The sequence below is a fragment of the Stegodyphus dumicola genome, chromosome 4 (genome assembly GCF_044657685.1).
Source record: "Stegodyphus dumicola isolate Sdum_Otavi_A_Nest chromosome 4, ASM4465768v1".
Classification (NCBI taxonomy): Eukaryota; Metazoa; Arthropoda; class Arachnida; order Araneae; family Eresidae; genus Stegodyphus; species Stegodyphus dumicola.
This window is the reverse complement of record NC_140771.1, coordinates 225,306,557-225,327,737: the sequence shown is the minus strand read 5'-3', so window position 1 is coordinate 225,327,737 and position 21,181 is coordinate 225,306,557. Positions and strand designations below refer to the sequence as shown.

General features: G+C 30.8%; 1 protein-coding gene across 1 annotated transcript in view; it reads left to right on the top strand.

Annotated features, from left to right (window-relative positions):
- The first annotated feature begins 168 nt into the window (after nucleotides 1–168).
- Faa (fumarylacetoacetate hydrolase) overlaps nucleotides 169–21,181 on the top strand; it is a 34,100-nt gene continuing 13,087 nt past the window's right edge. The window contains exons 1-7 of the mRNA XM_035351486.2: nucleotides 169–380; nucleotides 534–644; nucleotides 811–932; nucleotides 2,243–2,292; nucleotides 3,061–3,151; nucleotides 4,209–4,306; nucleotides 12,890–13,042. Of these exons, the coding sequence (XP_035207377.1) occupies nucleotides 300–380; nucleotides 534–644; nucleotides 811–932; nucleotides 2,243–2,292; nucleotides 3,061–3,151; nucleotides 4,209–4,306; nucleotides 12,890–13,042 (706 nt within the window). The 5' untranslated portion in view covers nucleotides 169–299. The remainder of the gene's footprint in view (nucleotides 381–533; nucleotides 645–810; nucleotides 933–2,242; nucleotides 2,293–3,060; nucleotides 3,152–4,208; nucleotides 4,307–12,889; nucleotides 13,043–21,181) is intronic.

The following is a 21,181-nucleotide window of genomic DNA, read 5'->3' as shown; positions in this document are numbered from 1 at the left end:
CGATAATTTTTTTCTTTAAACCAATGTTTCATCAGTGGCTCTTACACTGAAATGCGTACAATTTGTTTAATGGGTTTCTCACCAGATGGCGACAGTGCTGTTGAACTGATACTAAACTTTAGTGATGATGTTCATACTTAAAATTTTATGCATGTCCTAAGAGCAGTAAATCTGCCTTTATCTCAAGATAAGATTAGCTGATGGAGAAGTTCAAGGATGATGACCTAAAACTCTACAGTTCAGAAGTAACGGTTAGTTCTGTAGGCTTACGGAGCTAGGGCTGGTAAAATTAAATAGCAATGTCTTTTATTGCTGTCCCTCAAAATTGTCATTTTTCATATCAAAATTTGCCTTATGGCATATTTAGCCCTCCTGGAGATGTAAGTCAATGTCTTTTCAGCTTCTGTATTAAAAATTTATTAATTTGAATAAATTTAATTAAACTTTTTTAGATTTTAAATTGCTGATTGTGCTGATTTTAAATTTTATTGCAGTATACTCATAGGAGCTTTTTATTTTGAACTTTGTTTTAGAAAAAGCCTCGACCTGGAGTTGCAATTGGAGAATATATTTTAGATCTGTCTATAATAAAGCATCTTTTTGATGGTCCTCTTTTGAAAAATCACCAATATGTTTTTGAGGAGGTAGAGTTACAAAAAAATTAATGTAGATTTTAATTTTTATTATGATTTTAAATAAATTTAGTTACCTGAAAATTCAATATAATTTTAGAAATGTTTGAAATAAAAAATATTAAGAATGGGAGTGTCTGCCTTCCATCATTATGTAGTGTTATTTTTTATTTTGTAGCCGTATCTGAACTGCTTCATGTCTTTGGGAAAAGATTGCTGGCAGGAAGCTCGAAAGACTCTGCAACGTATACTCGCAGCAGATAATCCTCTTTTAAGAGATAATTCAAGTTTACGTTCAAAGTAAATTTATGCTTCATAAAGTTTGTTGATTTTAACACAAGTTACAAATTTCAAACATGTCTTTGGATTTCTTTCAATCTGTGATATATATTATGTGTAGCATTAAAATCAAGAAATTTGAATTCTATAAGCTTTATCATATAATACAGCTAAATTGTGTATCAAGGTGTAAAAAGGCGGTAAGATGTTGTTTTGAAGTAAAACATTGAATAAGATGGTGAACCATATATAAAAATAATAAAATGGAAATTATATAAGAAGGGAATAAAATCAAATGTCTTCAGTAAAATAAATATTCAAAGTAAGGAAACCACTAGTGATAGTCAAATTATTTTAGTTCTGTGGGACAGCTATACTGCATTTTTTTTATTTAGCATTTGCAGCTATACTCATTTTCAGTTTTTATTATCACTGTTTCTAAAAAGTTCAAATTAAAAATTTTTTTCTTTATTACTACAACTCCAACTATCTTTAATTTTAATAAGAAGCATTTTCATATTTTTAAAATTCCGAATTTTTTCATATTTATGACATCCATCTTTCATATTTACTTTGTAGCTTTATTTGACTTAGAGACTTTTTTGAAAGTTTATATTAGCAATAGAGAAAGTTACATGATGTTCAATAGTGGCAGACTTTTACTTTAGATAATCTATCTCACTTACACTTCTGTGGGCCACTGGTCATAAAATACATTATGATAAGATGAGAGATCCACATATTTTGAGGCACCTTAGAATCCCTTTGTAACTGGCACTTGCAGGATACCTTAAATATGAGTATGATGATCAAATGATTCAGAATAGATTTAATAAAATGCTTTAAATTAATTTTTGTGCAAATTTCAATATTTAAAGGGAAATAATTGAAAATTTAACTTATTCTTACTGCACTGACATTTGAACAACACAAATGAACATGCTTCATCTGGGCCACACATTGCAGTAATCTAATATATAACATAATCATACAACTTACAGGTTTAAACATTACTTTAAGATTAAAAAATTTTTTTTGAACTCCTAAAACATATTTAAATGAGGAATACATTAAAATATTCAAGATTTAAAATCTGGATTAATTCCTTAACTATCTTCATTCAGGTAAAATATCACATGAAGACAATATACATTTTTAGTGTAATAAGAAAAGTAAATGAGATTAAATATTTTTATACATTTATTTTCTCTTCTAATATTTTATTACAGGCAAACAGAAAGATGAGTTAAATTTGCCATTTCATCAACAAACCAATATATCTACTCTGATGTACAATATTATTTTTTTAATTCAGTATTATATCTTTTCAGAGCCTTCATTTTGCAAGAAAATGCCATCATGCATTTACCTTGTAAAATTGGTAAGTAAACTCAATATTGAAATGATACTCGACTAAAATTTCGTTAATTATAAATATGATTGAAAATTATTAAACATCCTTTCTCCCCCTTTTTTTAAATATACTAAATCTTTTAATAATCTTACAAAACTAAATCTTTTAAAAGATGTTTCAAGAAATACTGGTTTCAATATACTTATTAACTGTTAACTTAACATATCAAACTGTTAACTATATATTAAGAACTTTTAAATAAAAATGTGATTCTGAACTTGCTGTGAATTTCTTACTTCAATTCCTTTAAAACTTTTTTTTTTTTAATTTAATTATGTTTCTATTAACCTTTATATTTAAAGAAAACATATTTACTTAGTTTTACCTCAAGTATGTTATTTAGGCCATTTTATAATTGTGAATCCTCTTTTCTTTAAAACACTTTTGGGTGTGACATTGTTGTATATTTGGTTTAATAAGGAGTTTTTTTTTTTTTTTTTTTTTTTAATATTTAAGACACTTGAAATCATTGAAAGTGGTTACAAAAGTAAGATAAGATGTATTACAAAACATCCTTGTTAGTGTGTTAGTGCAATAAATTATGAGTTGTGTAGTTATTTGAAAGTTCTTCAGTAGAAAATAACATTGCTCTCCTCTTATTGCACAGTATGAGTTACATGTTGTGATAAATCTGTATGAATTTACATTCAGGCTGTAATTTTGATAATTCTTTTATATCTGTTTAAGCTCATAATTAGTAAAAACTATGAACTGAACTAAGTTTTTGTTTCGTAGGTGATTATACTGATTTTTACTCCTCAATAGAACATGCTACAAATATTGGAATTATGTTTCGAGGAAAAGATAATGCTCTTATGCCAAATTGGTATGTATCATAATTGGTTCTGTGTATGAAAGAACTTGCTATAAAATTTGCCTTTAGCTAATTAATTTGTGTACATTTTATGAAAAGTTGTACATTATCTACAATTTAATATTTATATTATAAAAATTTAATAATGTTGTTGATACTTAATATCAGCTGGTATATGCGGAAAAATTCTTTTAGTTCATAATTGAGCAATTAGGTAAAATAGCTGACAGGTGGTACATGAAAAAAAAAAAGTAGTTTTTACTTCGTAATTGAGTGAGTATATAAAATAATCAAGTAAGTTCAAAACATACATTTTGAGAAACGTAACATCAAAGAAACATGTGCGAATTCATGCACTTAAATTTCCCAAATTTCAAAATAGATTTCTGAGAAAATGATTCTAAGACCTTTGTAAAATTTTCAGCAGTTAACAACAGAAATTGGTTATTAAAAAGAAATTATATCATATCTAGAGTTTTTGAATTTGCAAACATCATAGGTACAGAAAATATAATGAGGTATGCTTTATTTTAATTAATATGTGTAACAATATGTAATTTAAGAGATAATTAGATACATTTATAGAATATACATTTCTAATTTTAAACTTTATAAATTAAAGAATTCTTTTTCACATCCATATTATACACTTTTTTTATTTAAAACATTTTAAGCAAACCTTTTACACAGTTTTAAATTTGTTCAAATCCAGTTTTTTATTTTAAAATGGAGATGAACTCTAGCAACTTTCAGCACTACAGTTTATTGAGAGAGACTCTGCATGAGATACTGGTATTAATTATAGAAGAATTGTGTTGTACTTTCTGAGTTTTTATTTGTTACATTACCAATTATTTTATTCTCTACATCAGGTGTAAAGCAGCAGTCTTTCTTCTTTCAGTGTAGCCTTTTTTCTGAGCTTTCACTTGTTATATAACCAATTATTTTATTTGGTTCTTCAAATGTTATTCTCTTTATTTCTAATTCTGTTTTATTTTTTGGTACTTCTGTAATTTAAATTTACATATTTTTTACATAATTAATTTAAAGCTGTTTTGATTTTGGACAGGAAATATTTACCTGTTGCCTATCATGGTCGAGCTTCTTCAATTGTAGTTTCTGGAACTCCAATTAGAAGACCTAATGGACAAACAAGACCTGTTGACAGTATGGTTTATTTTATTTTAAGAATCATTTTATAAGCACATTTTATTATTTTTTAAGCAAAATTTCTGCAAAGATTTTATTATTATTATTATTATTATTATTATTATTATTATTATTATTTTAAAGGCAAAAGTCAAATATTGTATTTATTCACTCTTTTGCCTTTACCTTTATAGCACAAGGTTCTGAAAAAAATTTTAAAGCTCAAGACATTCAGAATACAAATTTTAATATCGATTCATTCAAGTAGTAGTTGCTTTTGCCTTACTAATTGATGTACTCATTCATTTTGGGTGCTTGAGCTCTTTTAATGAAGCAATAATAATGAAGAGCTTTAAGAAAATGGGGATATCTAATGCTTGTGATGGTTCTGAAGATCATTGCATGTAGGAAGACTGACTTGAATGCTGATGAAGATGATGACAACAAACTATAGTAGATGACACAGATAGCATTTCCAACAACATTAAATGGTTATATTCCTCGGCTGTAGGAGTGGTGATAGCGTAACTAGGGGGAGTAAAAGAGAAGACCTGTCCCAGGGTGCAGTATTCAGGGAAGGCTAAATTAATTTTATAAAATTTTAGAATGAAATATTTTTTTCTTGTCAAACAGGCAGGGGCATGATATTTTCAGTTGCCCCTGGGCACTGAAAACCCTAAATATGGTTTGAGCAGTGGGCATTAATAAGGCCAGGCAAGATTCAAGATAAGGGAAGTAGAAATGAAGATATCTTATTGCTAATGTTAATTTAACTGTGTAAATGTATTGGAAAATTACTACGTAATCATATTTAAAAGACATCTACACATTCCAATAAATAATTTTGTAAAATCAATAAATAATACAGTACAAAGTCCGTAATCTGGACTCGTCGGGACTTCAGCGATTCCGGATTAAAGATCATCAATTTAAATCTGGTAATATAGCATGCAGAAATTATGCAATTAAAAATATGAAACCGTAATTTATGAAATAAAAAGCAATTATGATCTAAAGGATATCAAAATTTACACACACACAAAAAAAAACTTAATATTTATTTGTTTACTTTATTAAACATTCCTTTCAATGTAAGTTGTTTAAGATGCTTCCACAAAAAATTCAAAAAGTTCCTTTTTCTTTTTTCTTGTGTCATACAATGCCATACTCCTCGCATAATTTTGAGATGGATATGCCTTTATCCAATTTTTGCAGCAATTCCACTTTTTGTTTGATGGACATGAAACATGGTTTCGCTTTGTAGATCCTTTGGCAGCTCCAGAATTGGAAACTCTTTTTGACATAATCGAAAGTTCACGCTTAATTTTTATAAAAGTGCTCTAACAGTCTGCAAAAAATAATAAGCCGAACCAATTAGAAGATTAAGGAGCAGCGTAATCTGCAACATTAACTGAAATGCCTTAGAATCAGTAAAGATAATTTTAGCCTAGCTTATACCATCTGTTATACATTAAATGCACATGCATAAGTGCAATACGCACATGCATAAACACATTATGCGCATGCGTAAAGCATACCAAAAAAAAAATTGTGGCTTTGAGGTCTGGATTATAGATCATTCTGGATAATGGACGTCCAGATTACGGACTTTGTACTGTATAGTTTATCCATGAACACTTTTCATTTGTTATATTCTTGTTGTAACCATGTCCTTCAGAAATTAAATTCTTTCCATAATTTTCCCTTCATGATTTTTGTACAGTAAAACTAGTTAAGGGGGGAGAGTACATAAGTAAATATGATACATCTTTCTCAAACTCAAATTACACTGGAATTTCTTCCTAACCACTAAGTTTCGATAACAAAATGTCTGATGCTGGTGGACAGATGATGGGCATGTCATAAACTATAAGTACATCCAATATTTCAATTAATATTATTTGGGAGAATAAGAGATTCTTCCAAGCACACACACAAATGGGTAAAGAATAGATATTAAATTATTATAAATTAAAGCTCTATGTTCAGAACTATTGCTAAAAACCTAAAATTTTAAATCTGTTAATTGTATAATACTTTTGTTTTGCTTTTAGGTACTAGAAGTGGCAAAATCTTTTCTTTTTTTTTAAGCTTCAATATTTATTTATTTAACTGAAAATAAGAAGGCCCTCAAATGACTAATTAAATAAGGCCAGTGAATATGATAGTTCATTTTAGATATATTCTATTGACTGAACAGCCTGACTGCATAGGGCTTCCATGATTTTTCCCATGTCCATCCCAAATGGATATTAATCAATTTCTCTTGGACAGTCCTGCATGAAGGTATCTTTCATAAAGCAAAAACTCTCAAATGTTTTGCCATGATGACTAACTTAACATAAAGAAGTTATCATTAGTTATAATAATTATGTACATTATTTTTCATCTTTTGATCTTGAGTTGATTTTTGGTATACAGTCAAAAGTCGTTAATCCGGACTCGTCAGGACTTTGGCGATTCCGGATTATCGATTTTTCCGGATTATAGAACATCAGTTTAAATCTGGTAAAATGGCATGCAGAAATTATAAAATTAAAAATATGAAACCGTAATTTACGAAATAAAGAACAATTATGATCTAAAGGGTATCAAAATTTACAAAAAGAAGCATAATATTTATTTGTTTACTTTATTAAACATTTCGGTACTATTCGGTTTTGAGGGCCGTAAAAAGTCGCCAAACTATTGTTGATGCCAGTGCTGCCAAAAATAATTGCGGCAACCCTAATGTAAGAAAGGAAGTATAATAGTAAATAACTATTTAAGATTGATGTTTTAATTTAGATGAAATGTTAATTTCGTATAATACTTTTTTATTATTATAATTTATATTAAAAAAAGCTAAACATGACTGAATGGAAATATAAGAGTAAATAACTATTTCAGATCATTTTTATAAAAATTGCTAAACATAACTGCATGGATGCCTGCATCGCTATCGAGTTATCGCTAAAGCATAATTTCATCTCGTTGGTTGTTCAAACATAATTTTCTATAATGAATGATGCCTTTTCTATGAAAAAATTCTCGGTAAAGTGCAGAATCGCCCACTGTTTCAAGTGTCTGTCTTAAAACAGACCGTGTTTGCCGCTTTTACACAGATAAAAACAATTGGATTTTTGTCAATTTTCTTTTACTTTTTAAGTGAAAATAGGTCGATGTGTACATAGATAAAGTCAAGGGTGTGCGCAGTGCCGTTTTTGTGCAATTCTAGGATTTTTTTTAAAGTGAAAATAGGTCGATGTGTACATGGATACCGAGTATACGCAATTCTTAAAAACGCGTCAAGCAGTGGGTGATTCTGCACTTTACTCAAAATTCTATTGCAGACTTTTCGTCACGGGCAATTCACAAGTTGTTAAATAGGATATCAAAAAAGGATTTAAAAATTAAACTAGTATTTCAATGGCGTCTTAAGAAATATAGAACTACATAAACTTATATAAACTTACGCAATCTGAAATCGGCACGTACGCTAGATTTGGCGCTCTGTTAAATGGGTGTGTTTGCTAGATTTGGCGCTTTTGCGCATACATTTTCACTGCAAGTTTTTTACGGTCCTCAAAACGGAATAGTACCAACATTTCTTTCAATGTAAGTTGTTTAAGTTGCTTCGTTTTTTATGTGATAATACATTCTCTTTAATTCTATAAACAGACATAATTTCTTGTTCAGTTACAAAGTTCCGCTGTTCAAGTCCTATAATTGCTGTGTCGAGAATACCGACTAATTTGTCAATCGAAATTTTTTCGTTTTCAATAACCTCTGTCACTTTCTTCGCTATCGGAAGCGAATTATAATGACGAGGCATTTGATTTAAATCATATCAAAGACGGAGTACATCGAGATGAAATACTACATTAAGTAAGCAATTATAAGCCAAATAAAATAAAAACATCTGCCCTTAAGATAAGGATAGTGCTGACAGATCAACTTCCAATTCATTGCACGCCACCACAGCGTGATAAACAAAGTTTAGTTAAACAAAGATAAACAAAGTTTAGATAAACAAAGGATATGCCTTTATCCATTTTTTGACGCAATTCCACTTTTTGTTTAATGGACTCCGAAAGATACTTTCGCTTTGTATATCCTTTACATATTAGTAAATATATATCGGAAATTCTATTTGACATAATCGAAAGTTCAAGCTTACTTTTATAAAATTGCTCTAACAGTCTGCAAAAAATAATAATCCGGATCCAATTCGAAGATTAAGGAACAACGCAATCTGCAACATTAACTGAAATAGATAATTAGATAATTTTAGCTTAGCTTATCCCGTCCGTTATACATTAAACGCGCATTCGTAAACGTATTTTGCGCACACGCAAACTCGCAGCGGTAAAGGTCTTACGTGCATGCGTCAACGCGACGCATGCGCAGAAAGTTTGTAGCTTTGAGGTCCGGATTATAGATCATTCCGGATTATGGGTGTCCGAATTAACGACTTTTGACTGTAGTAAAAAAGTGTGTTGTTTTCCGTTCAGTGAAACTGTTAGATACGACAGTAAATGTACACCATTTTGTCCATTCATCAACTTATTTCGACCTAAATAATATCCCAAAAATTTTAAACACAACCAAACAAGTTTATTCTACCAAAATTCAATTAATTATTTCTTATATAAAGTACTCACCTCTTATATTTAATCACGTCCAGGTCACCAAATGTTAGATATGACAGTAAATGTACACCATTTTTGTCCATTCATCAATTTATTTCTATGTAAATAATATCTCTAAAAATTTAAACACAACCAAACAAGTTTGTTTTACCAAAATAATAACATTTTACAGCTGTTGCCACTCAAGCAAAACTAAAAAGAAAATTAATATTACACTGGTTGAATTTAGATGAACAATGCTATACAGAAGGCAGAATAAATGATACTTGTAACCTCTGCAAAATAGGAAATTAGGAAAAGCAGAGGCATTTGCAAATATAACTCATTTTGACATGTCTTGGCCAATATGTGAATGAGTGATTAGTTTTACCTAATGAGTGAAATAATTATGTGTTTCTCAACATTACAATGCACATAATTATTACAATTAGCAGTGGCTGAGTGCATAAGATTAGTGAATACTGACAGTTTATTCCAGGCTCAGTTCCTGTTAAAGGAATGGGTTTCTTATGGTTTTTGTTCATTTGTGTAATGGAATACAAGTTAGTCTGTTTGCTTAGATTCTATTATACCCCCCTTTTTCTTAAGTCTTCTACCAGGATAGCCCTCCTAAAACAGATGATCTTTGTGTACTTTGCCATAATCAGTTAATGTTTCTAATAAGAAAATCTGCAGCTGTGCACAATAATTTTCAGGGTGGAACCAAAATGCATTTACAGCATTTAAAAAAATTCAGGTTTGTTATATGGGCAAATAATTATATGAAAGGGCTGTCAGAAATCTTGACATTATACAGTGAAAAGTCGTTAATCCGGACATCCACAATCCGAAATGATCTGTAATCCGGAACTCAAAGCTACAAACTCTCTGCGCATGCGCGTAATACCTTTACGCGCATGCTCATAATACGTTTGTGCATGCTCTTTTAATATTTTCGGACGGTATTAGCTAAGCTAAAATTATCTAATTATCTATTTCAGTTAATGTTGCAGATTGCGTTGTTCCTTAATCTTCGAATTGGATCCAGCTTATTATTTTTTGAAGACTGTTAGAGCAATTTTATAAAAGTAAGTTGAAACTTTGGATTATGTCAAATAAAATTTCCGATGCTGGAACTGTCAAAGAATCTACAAAGGGAAAGCATGTTTGAATGTCCATCAAACAAAAAGTGAAATTGCTGCAAAAAATGGATAAAGGCTCCTTTGTTTCTCTAACCATTCCGAAATTTGTTTATCAATTTCACGCTGCTCTGCGCGGGAGGGGGGGAACGTCGCGGCGCTCAATGAACTGGAAATTGATCTGTCAGCACTATCCTTATCTTCAGGGCAGATGTTTTCATTTTATTCGGCTTATAATTCCTTACTAAATGTAGTATTTCATCTCTATGTATTCCGTCTTTGATATGATTTAAATCAAATTCCTCGTCATTATAAATATCACGAGTACACATCAAATAGTTTTCTGGTTGCAATTTTCTAATTTCGACTATACGCAATGTATGCTTTATGCATGCGCGCGTTAAAAGAAATGTTTAATTAAAGTAAACAAATTACTATTAAGCTTTTTTTGTAAATTTTGATACCCTTTAGATCATAATTGCTCTTTATTTCATAAATTATGGTTTCATATTTTTAATTTTATAATTTCTACATGCCATCTAACCAGATTTAAGCTGATGATCTATAATCCGGAATCGCCGAAGTCCCGACGAGTCCGGATTAAAGACTTTTGATTGTGTATGTTTTATTAAGTGCTGAAACATGTAATATCAAATCTAAAAAGTTGTTCAGAACAATTATAATAATGTAAGGAAATAATTTTATCAAAAAGAATCAACGGAATCTGGAAAATGTGTTTTCTTTCTATCATATTTAATTAATGGCACATGTTTACGAATTGTGCATGTATATTGAGTTTTTTATAGCTTATTTGGTTTTGCAATTGGTTGTAATTTCTTTTTTCTTTTTTGTATGCCATAAGGGGACCAAATGAAAAGTCAGACTTCATTTTTAGAGGATCCTTCCAACTACAATCTTGATATTGTTTGCTTAACATTTTGTATATTATTCTGAGAAGTTCTGCAATTGAAAATAAAAGATTTGAACTCGTATTAGTTAACAGAGTTTATAGTTGCCTTCTTAGAACTAGGAATTAAGATTAAATGAATCAAACTTAGTGCTTAAATTGCACCTGAGCTCATTTGTGGTATTTCGTAGTATTCGTGATGTTTCTTAGTGTTCTTAGTGTAGCTGAAGCCGGCACTAGAACCCTAAATAAGATAAGCTCAGGAACTATAGTATTCAATATTCTCCTCAGTTTCACATATCTGTGCTAAGCTTTGAAACATAATGCATGTGAATACAGGAGTATTATTGCATTCTAAACTGCTTTCTTTTAAATCAAATTATGGAATAAAAAGCCACAGTTTTATATAATTGAAGTCATTATTCAGTCAACATATTGTCATAAAATTATGTCGCTTTTTGAAAAACCATTTTATATAATAATGCAGTAGGTTAAAAAAGTTGAATGTATATTGTTAAGAATGACTGTGATTAAAAATCTATTGTTATTGCTTTCATGATTTATTTTTAAAGGGAAACATAATGCTGAACTTTTCTTTCACCTTTTTTCTTTTTCCCCTTTCTTATTTATTTTCGTTATCTCTCTCTCTCTCTCTCTTTTTTTTTTTTAATTTCCTAAATTTAAAATTAATTATCAGAAGCACATGTGGCATATGGTACATATGTAGTCATGTAGATTTTATGCCTTATCCTCTGGTATTTTATTTTAGGTTACATTTCTAAGAGAACAAATTGATGGCATAGGTGCATTTTCAGTTTCTTCCTTAGCCATTATAAATACAAAATTCTTAGCCTTAAACTCTTAGAAGATATCTTATTAACTAAGCATATTTTATTCCTGAAGTATTTATCCCCAAGATAAACAGCCCTGGTTATCTCATAAATTTATCTGCCAAAAACAGACACTGTTCTGTAAAAGATGATTCTAAAAGCATTCATTGTTCATTTAATTTGTATAGTATTTATCATATACTATTATTTGTATATTTATAATTTTTATTTGAATTAATGGCATAACTTTGCTTTTGCATTTTATTTAATTTTTAAATGCTCTTTTTTTTTTTTTTTTTTTTTTTTTTTTATGTGCGATTGTTTTATTTATATTAATTTATTATTCATCATAATGATAGCCAACCATAGGTCCATATGTTATGATGGTTTTGGTACTTCTAATTTTAGAAATTAAACTCTGGACTCATCATTGTTATGGTATTAATTTGTATGTGATGGCTTACACAAAGAACTGCTTGCTTTATATTGATAATTAGTTGATTCCCTGTAAACCAAAAGTAGTAATTATTAAAAATCATATTCAAGTGAGAATTTTCAGTGCATTCATAAAATTTTGAACCAAAACAATTCAGCAGAAGAATCTTCTAAAATTTCTGAACATACAAAGTATTTCTTCTTTCAGAAGGATGCTTTCATAAAAGACTTTTAGAGAAAATTGGTTAATTTTATCATTCTATATGAGAAATTATAAGAAAATAATTAAGAAGATGAGTACATGAAAGAAATTATACATACCTTTTCTTTTTTTTATTCCTCTTCCCCCCTTTTTTACATACTATATATAAAAGCTTTATTTTTCAGACATCTTCTTGCTTTCCATTAAAAACTGTTTTTATAAAATTATATAATTTTTTTAAAATTAAAAATATACATTTAAAATCAATAGTATATGAAGTGAAAGCTAAACATTTTTTCCAAGTATCTTGCATATAAAAATAAATATAAATTTATATTCTAATTCCCTTGAAATTAATATTTAATATCATCATTATTATTATTATTAATGCTCATTTTTCTGAATATTGTTTAAATCGAAATTTCTGTTATATGTACATTGATATGATAATAATTTGATATGCAATCTGAATTCGAAGATCTACCGCCTGAGTTTGGACCTTGCAAGTTGATGGATTTTGAATTAGAAATGGGATTTTTCATTGGGACACCTTCAAAACTTGGAGAACCAATCAATATCAGCAAAGCTCAGGACCATATTTTTGGCATGGTTTTAATGAATGACTGGAGTGGTAAGATATTCTCAATCTCTTCTCTTGGAATGGTGTTTAGTTCAAGTCTTTGTTAACTTTGTTGCATTTATGTGATACAGTAATTTACTTTTTACATTTGAAAGTTCAACATTATATAATTGATTACATATTAGTATATAAAAGGCATGGTCAAACTTCATGTCGGATGTTAAGAGCCATATGTTGAAATCCATGAAAATCAGAGAGCTGCAGATAAATTTTCCTTGCAGCTATATGTTTATACAATTCGAAAAGTTCTAAAATGGTTTTTAAATAGGGCAAAGAAAAAAAAAAACTAAAAACAATATTGCAGTTTTCAATTAATGCTTTTTTTAAAAAACATACATATACGTAAATAATTCTTGTTTTTGCTGTGTACTCAGGAAAATAAATTTCTGTGACATATTAAATATCAGATCATGAGCACTTAGTTTTGCCTTTAAAAAAAAAAAAAGAAAACAGAAAGTCAAGCATTTACTTCAAATTTGCAATTTTTTTCTTTTCCCCTGATCTTAATTGTAAGCTGATTTTAATAAGAACAAAATGAAAATGGAAGAATGTTTAATACAGTAATGTAAAAAATTATCCATTTGAATAAAAAAAAATAACATAGTAATTTGAAAAATAGAACTAACAATTTTTCTTGCCTTTTAACCCATTGAAAACAACACAGCAAATGAGATTGGTGGAGGGGAGTGCTGGTTAATTTGCTAGTTGTTAGAAAAGCATGTCATAGTAGGGCTTCACTTTCAAAATATAATAATATTTTAAAAGTAAAGCAACTGTTTGTTATAATTTCAGCTAATTTGAGAGACCAAAGAGCTGTAGTTTCGACATGCCTGGTATATACCAAGGTTATCATATTACAAGGTTTTTTTTTTTCCCTTTCCAACTAGAAAACTTTAACAGTCGCTGGGCCATAGTTTGCTTCAAAACAACTACTGCCTTGGTAAACTAAATGTAATTATGTCCTCATTTCTCCCATTTCTGTAAGTGAAGTGATTCATTAAGCTTGAACATTAGGAAGAGCCAAATCTTATCTCTCTACTGACCTTGAGAATATACCATATTATACATTAGCAATATATACAGTCAAAAGTCGTTAATTCGGATACCCATAATCCGGACCTCAAAACTAAAAACTTTCTGCGCATGCGCCGCGTTGACATATGCTCATAGGCGTTTACGCGTGCGCGTAAGACCTTCGCGACTGCGCATATGCGTGTGCGCAAGCGCAGGATACGTTTTCCCGTGTGCGTTTTATGGATAACGGACGGTATAAGCTAAAATTATCTAATTATCTATTTCAGTTAATGTTGATGATTGCGTTGTTCCTTAATCTTCGAATTGGATCCGGCTTATTATTTTTTGCAGACTGTAAGAGCAATTTTATAAAAGTAAACTTGAACTTTCGATTATGTCAAATAGAATTTCCGATGCTGGAGCTCCCAAAGGATCTACAAAACGAAAGTATGTTTCGATGTCCATCAAACAAAAAGTGGAATTGCTGCAAAAAATGGATAAAGACATGAAGAAGGTGACAGAGAGGTTAGTGAAAACGAAAAAATTTCATTTGACAAGTTAGTCGGTATTCTCGGCACAGCAATTACGGGACATGAACAGCGGAACTTTGTAACTGAACAAGAAATTATGTCTGTTTATAGAATTAAAGAGAAAGTATTATCACATAAAACGAAGCAACTTAAACAACTTACATTAAAAGAAATGTTTAATAAAGTAAACAAATAAATATTAAGCTTTTTTTTTTTTGTAAATTTTGATACCCTTTAGATCATAATTGTTCTTTATTTCATAAATTACGGTTTCATATTTTTAATTTTAGAATTTCTGCATGCCATCTTACGAGATTTAAACTGATGATCTATAATCCGGAAAAATCGATATTCCGGAATCGCCGAAGTCCCGACGAGTCCAGATTAACGACTTTTGACTGTATTTTGGTTTCATACTGGATATCCTTTCAAAAATCCCTTATGCAGTTTTAGCATTCACTATGTCTGCTTACCACTTATGGTAAGTACAGAGCCGGATTTACGTATAAGCTACAAAAGCTATAGCTTAGGTCCCCTACTTTCTTGGCCACCCCAAATTAAAATATAGTATAAAAAGTATTAAATTATATTATAACAGATTTATAAAGGGCCTCATATCTCAAATAGCTTAGGGCCTTATCAAGTCTAAATTTGGCTATATCCATATATGATATTTTAAATATATATATATTCCTGAAGTTAGCTCAAATTATCGTTATTACAGTATCCCATTCTGAATTATAATGAGTTTGCAGTCTAAATTTAACTACATTAAAAGATTGCATTTAAAGCCACTCAGTAATAACAAATCACCTTCAGTACGGGTGTCGGTTACTTTAGACTAAAGATACTCATTAAATCATATAAATGAGATGGCTCGCTTGAAATTGACAGACAAGAACTTTCTTTTTAGGCATAAACATTTTATTTCAGTTATTTTGCAACAAACCGCTTCATTACAAACTCATATTTATTTAAAAATCTTTAAACTACTCTTTTAATTACAGTCTCGCGATAAACTGAGGCGTTACTACTCTTTTTCAAACAAACTATTAACGGAGGTAATTTACTTACTATAAGTGTAGCAACATTCTCCCCACTTTGAGTTTTTGAACCTTTGGAAGAAAAATCAACAAAATATAAAAATTAATTGTAAACTTTCTAAAATACATGAAATATTCAAAATATAAAATGTCTATTTCAAGTTAATGTTCACGTTATTCGAATGTTCGGTAACTTCTAAGGGATACATCATTGGTAGGAAGATCTTGAAGGAATGAAGATGGTGTCAAAATTTTTTATTCTGGTTCTTTTGATACATATGTCAAAGATCTATTATTCATACTTGATTTAAATTCACAGACAAGAGTCAAGAGTTCTTTGTAAGTCAGAGATGAACGTCCTAAATTTTTTCTGAGATCTTTAAATATGCGATTAGTCTTTCCCAGAATCCTCCCCACCATGGGGCAGATGGTGGGTTGAACTTCCATTTGATTTGACTAACTTTGAATTCTCTTTGACCTTTTTGTCTAATCAAGCTGTTTTAAGGAGGAGTTATTCTTGATTTAGCTTGGAGTAGCTGCACTTTTACAGTACTATCAGAATATTTGCATCTTAAGTTTCTTTAGATCAGTTCATATTTTGCAAAATCAAGAGTTGCATCAGCCAAATTTTTCGTCTTTTCTGTTGGGACATTTAAAGTATGTCTTTTTGTAATGGTTCAGTTTGGAATTCTGGCAAACTTTTCTGTATTTCCTCTTCTTTCTTTAAATGTTCTTTGACTTCTTCTTCACTAAATTATTCTCCAGTTTTGCTGTTTATGGATTGGAGGGCCACTGTTTCTTTTATCTGACATAATTTCTCATTTAATTCTTCCAAAATTTCTTCTGTTTCATTTATTTGTTCTTTTAAAACTTCTTGCTGACTTTTACTCTGCTCATGAAAGATAATCATTTCATTCAATTTGGTATCTATATCTCCTGTTCAAAAAAGTCATCATATGTATAATTTCTTATTTAATTTACTATAAGTTTTAAGAATAAATAATCTGACATTTATTTTAAGGATTAAATATTATTTCTTTCAGAAAAATTATTGCATAGCACAGATTAAAATATTTTTATGAATTAAAAAGAAAATTGAAATTTCTGTTCAAAGTTATTTCAGTTGATTAATGGATGGAAATTGTGTACCCAAAACTTCATGGAATGTTCCTTCGTCTGCATCCAAAGGTATATCTATTTTCTGAAAATAATCCTTTTCAGCTTATCCCTTAATGAATACTGATAATTTTTCTTGTAGAATTTATTCCTTTTTATCAGATTTTCTCTTTCTTTTGCTAAAGCCAGAATTTCCTGTGTTATATTAATCTCCAGCACATCTGTCACTTGCTACTATGATTGTAAGTTGTGTAATGCTTCTTCTCGTTTTGCTTGTTCCTGTTTGATATCTGTGGCATTTAATTCTTCGTCCTCCATGTACAAGACAAGCATATAACTGTGTGCATAAAATAGCATAGAAATGTTATCTTCTAATTTCTTCATTTGTATCAAAGATAACATCCTCTTTTTCATCATCTTCCAAAGCTAACAGCAACACAGGTACAAATACACTTTTCATAAGCTGTGTCTTCTTACAGGGTCGTTTATTTACAGCATTTGGGGGGGGGATTCTTTCTCTTTAAGCAACTTAAATTCTTGCCAAGTTTGATTTCAGTACACAAAAACGGATCACTTAATTTTTCTTTTTGTCTTTCTTTTTCTTTGGCAGTTTCTTTCCTATTTTGTTGCTCAGCCTTTTATTGCTTTGTTAATTTCTGATGTAACTGATTTGCCAAGTCGAATATGTACTCCATCCTTTTACTATATATACAAGAACTTCCTTGAAGCAGCAAAGCAACTGAATTAAAATTTGGGGGGGGGGGGCTCTCTTCCTCGAACCAAATTTGCTAACTAATCTTGCAGCAGCTCAGCAATGGTGACACTGAAGGACTTCTCAGGATCTGTAATAGGATTCAAAAGTTCCTTGTAATGAGCTTCAATATTTGGTGGAGCCATAATTCTTAAACTTTTCTAGCTTCCTTTTGTTGTTCCATTTAAGCCAACCCAGGGGCGCCAAAAATGTCGGTTACTTTAGACTAAAGATACTCAATAAATCAAATAAATGAGACCACTCGCTTGAAATTGACAGACAAGAAATGTCTTTTTAGGCATAAACATTTTATTTCAATTATTTTGCAACAAACCGCTTCATTACAAACTCATATCTATTTAAAAATCTTTAAACTACTGTTCGAATCACAGTCTCGATAAACTGAGGTGGTGTTAACTCTTTTTCAAACAAACTATTAACTGAGGTAATTTACTTACCAATAAGTGGCGCAATAAGCGGGTATATGTTCCAAAAAAAGTTTAAAATATTTTTAAAAAAAGTGATTGTAGAATTTAACAAGAAAATTTTTCAAAAAAATTTTGAAAATGCATGCAGAAGGTTATAACGTTGCGCGCCTCTAACTAGCACGCAACCAAGAGGTGACTGTGAAAGCTTGTATAAACCACAGAGTCTTATAAAGGGTTTAAGTCCCTTTTTATTCAACGTACTAATTTACAATTGCGTTCTCTTGACGCTTACAAACGGTGCCAACTCGGCAGTCAAAATAAAAATAAAAACCTGAAAAGAAATTAAAGACAATATTCTAACTACGAGGCTCTCTCAAATAACTAACTCACCGCGTTTTACAATACGGCTGCTAATTCAGCAGACTTGAAGCTCACTGGAACAATTGCAACTACTTCCCGCCAAGCACATAGGCCGCAACGCGGGGTTCTTTAAATCTCTAATACTACCTCCGCGCTCGCTAAGTAAGAATAACTCTCTCTCACCGAACTTGTTTCCTTCTATTTAAATCATACTACTTCCGCTGATAATTTGAATGCTTGCGCGTTCTACTCAAATTTACATATTCTGGCATTGGCAGTTCCAGGGGAAAGTAAGGATTGACAGGAAAGATAGTTTAAACTTAAAATAAATGTTAGTTAAAATAAATATAAACCCTACAAGGTATTAAAACTATATTTATTATTCTCAACTAATGATATATACCAGCGGTTCTTAACCTTTTGACTATCGCATACCATCTAAACAAAAATTGAAAACCTTTAGTACCAGCACCACAAAGTACTATTACCACCACCACTCTTGAACAAAGCTCAGATCGCATAAATTTACAAGTGTTAGAGAAAAAACTCGATTAAGATGTCGGGTTATAATTTTTGAATTCAATAGTTAAAAATACTTTGCTTCTTGCGTACCACCGGTAGAGAACCCCTGATATCAAATCTTCATACATATAATGTATGAAGATACAATTTTTTTTCCTTGGTGTCTTCTTTGAAGTTAATTTTTTGTAAGTAAGTAAAGTTTCTAATTTGTGTCATTGAGTTGTTTTACTAAAATGACTGATATTTTTATTCATCGGCAACTTCAGCGATTCCGATATTTGGAATTTTTCCAGATCATTAGTTTAAATTTAGTATAATGACATGCAGAAAGTATAAAATTTTAAAAAATGAAATAGTGATTTATGAAATAATAAAGCATTTATGGCATTAAGAGAATCAATATATATATATTTAAAACTTTAAAAAAAGCTAGATATAATTTCTTCTTCAGTTACAAAGTTTCACTTTTGAAGTCCTGCAATTGCCCCGTCGAGAATTCCCACTAAATTGTCAATCCAAATTTTTTCGTTCTCAGCAAGCTGTATGATTTTCTTCACTATCAGTAGCGACATTTTCTGGATTTAAAACCATACTACAAATTTCGCTGTCCGCTGCTGGTTGTTTGAAGACTGGAACATTGTCATCGCTATGAAAAACTTCTAATCTTCATTTATTACCACTTTTCCACATTTCTTTAATAATTCCATTAACTGGAAAATTTCGCTTTTTATGTGCGATATCGAAACACTTTCAAATTCGCGGCTATTATTTAGCTAGCATCCGCTATATGGTGAAAGTCGTCTTCGTCCATATCTGTGTCATCTAAATTCTAATTACCGTACTTGACGGCATATAAGACGCACTTTTTTTCCTAAATTTGGTCTAAAAAAAGTGACCTGCGTCTTATACGTGAAGGACACAGGTTAACTTTCAATACTGAATGCTATTTTTAGCTTCGGATAAAGGTCTAGACACACACAACTTTTTCTACATCTGCCATAATTATTTTGCGCGTGCGTGAAATATCCGTCGCCAAAAAGCGCCAAAGCTCGAATCTGATGTCGAAGTTCGAAGGGGTTCGACGGTCACATTACGTCTATGGAGCCTTTCCTTCTTTACATAGACTTTCTTTGATTCAGCCGACACACATGTCGGTATCTGTGCTTAAAACTATTTGTTTAAAAAAAATACCCTGGAAAATATGACTACAGGAAACAAGAGATTAAGATATACAATTCAGTATAAACTAGGAGTGTTAAACTACGCCAAAGCGCATGGAAACAGAGCAGCAGCGAGGCATTTCGGTCCACCACCTACCGAAAAAATGATACGTACTTGGCGACTGCAGGAAGATCAACTGAAAACTGCTAAAAAACAAAAACATAACCTTCGATGCCCTGCTCCATCTTGGCCTAAACTTGAAAATGGCGTAAAAATGTGGGTGATAGATAAGAGGAAATCTGGGATAAGTGTTTCAACTAAAATGATAATCAATGAGGCTAAATGATTTACAGAAAAACAACTATTGCACAGAAAATGCCAGCAGTTTATGAAGAAAAAATACTAGCGTTTCATAGGTTTGTTATAAATGCACGCAAGAAAACTTTTGAGCTCGGTCAAATAGGAAATATGGATGAAATTCCACTCACATTTGATGTACCATCCAACAAGACTGTGAGTATTAAAGGGTCTAAATCAATAACCATAAAAACCGCAGGTCATGAAAAAACCCGATATACGGTAGTTCTAACATGTTGTGCTGATGGCACAAAACTACCGCCGTTTTTCATATTCAAAAGAAAAACTCATCCGAAAGAAAAACTTCCAACGAGTGTAATTGTTCATGTTTTATCCGAAAAGCTGGATGGACGAAGCTGGAATGAAACTGTGGTTACAGAACGTATGGGCGAGGCGACCTGGTGGACTCTTAAGAAAACCCTCTCTTTTGATGTTGGAACAGTTTAGCGCCCATAGAACTGAAACCATAAAGAATAAAGCGGAGAGAATTAAAAACCCAGATAGCTGTCATTCCTGGTGGACTGCGAGTGAGTAAAAAGATCTTGGGAGGACGTAAAGGCTGAAGAAATTGTTAAGTACTTTAAGAAGTGCGGAATCAGTAATGCTCTTGACGGAACAGAAGACGACGCATTATTCGAAGAAGATGATACTAGCGATGACGGAAACAGTAGTGGTGCATGGACCTTATAAGAAATAGACTAATCCAGTGGGCGGGGCGTGCGTCACACACATGTCGGGAAGAGAGAGTAGGGACGATTTAGTTTATCGTAACATTGAAACATATGGCGTTTGTATCACATAACTCTTTTTAATTATTAAATGTGATACGTTGTATAAATGATGAGATA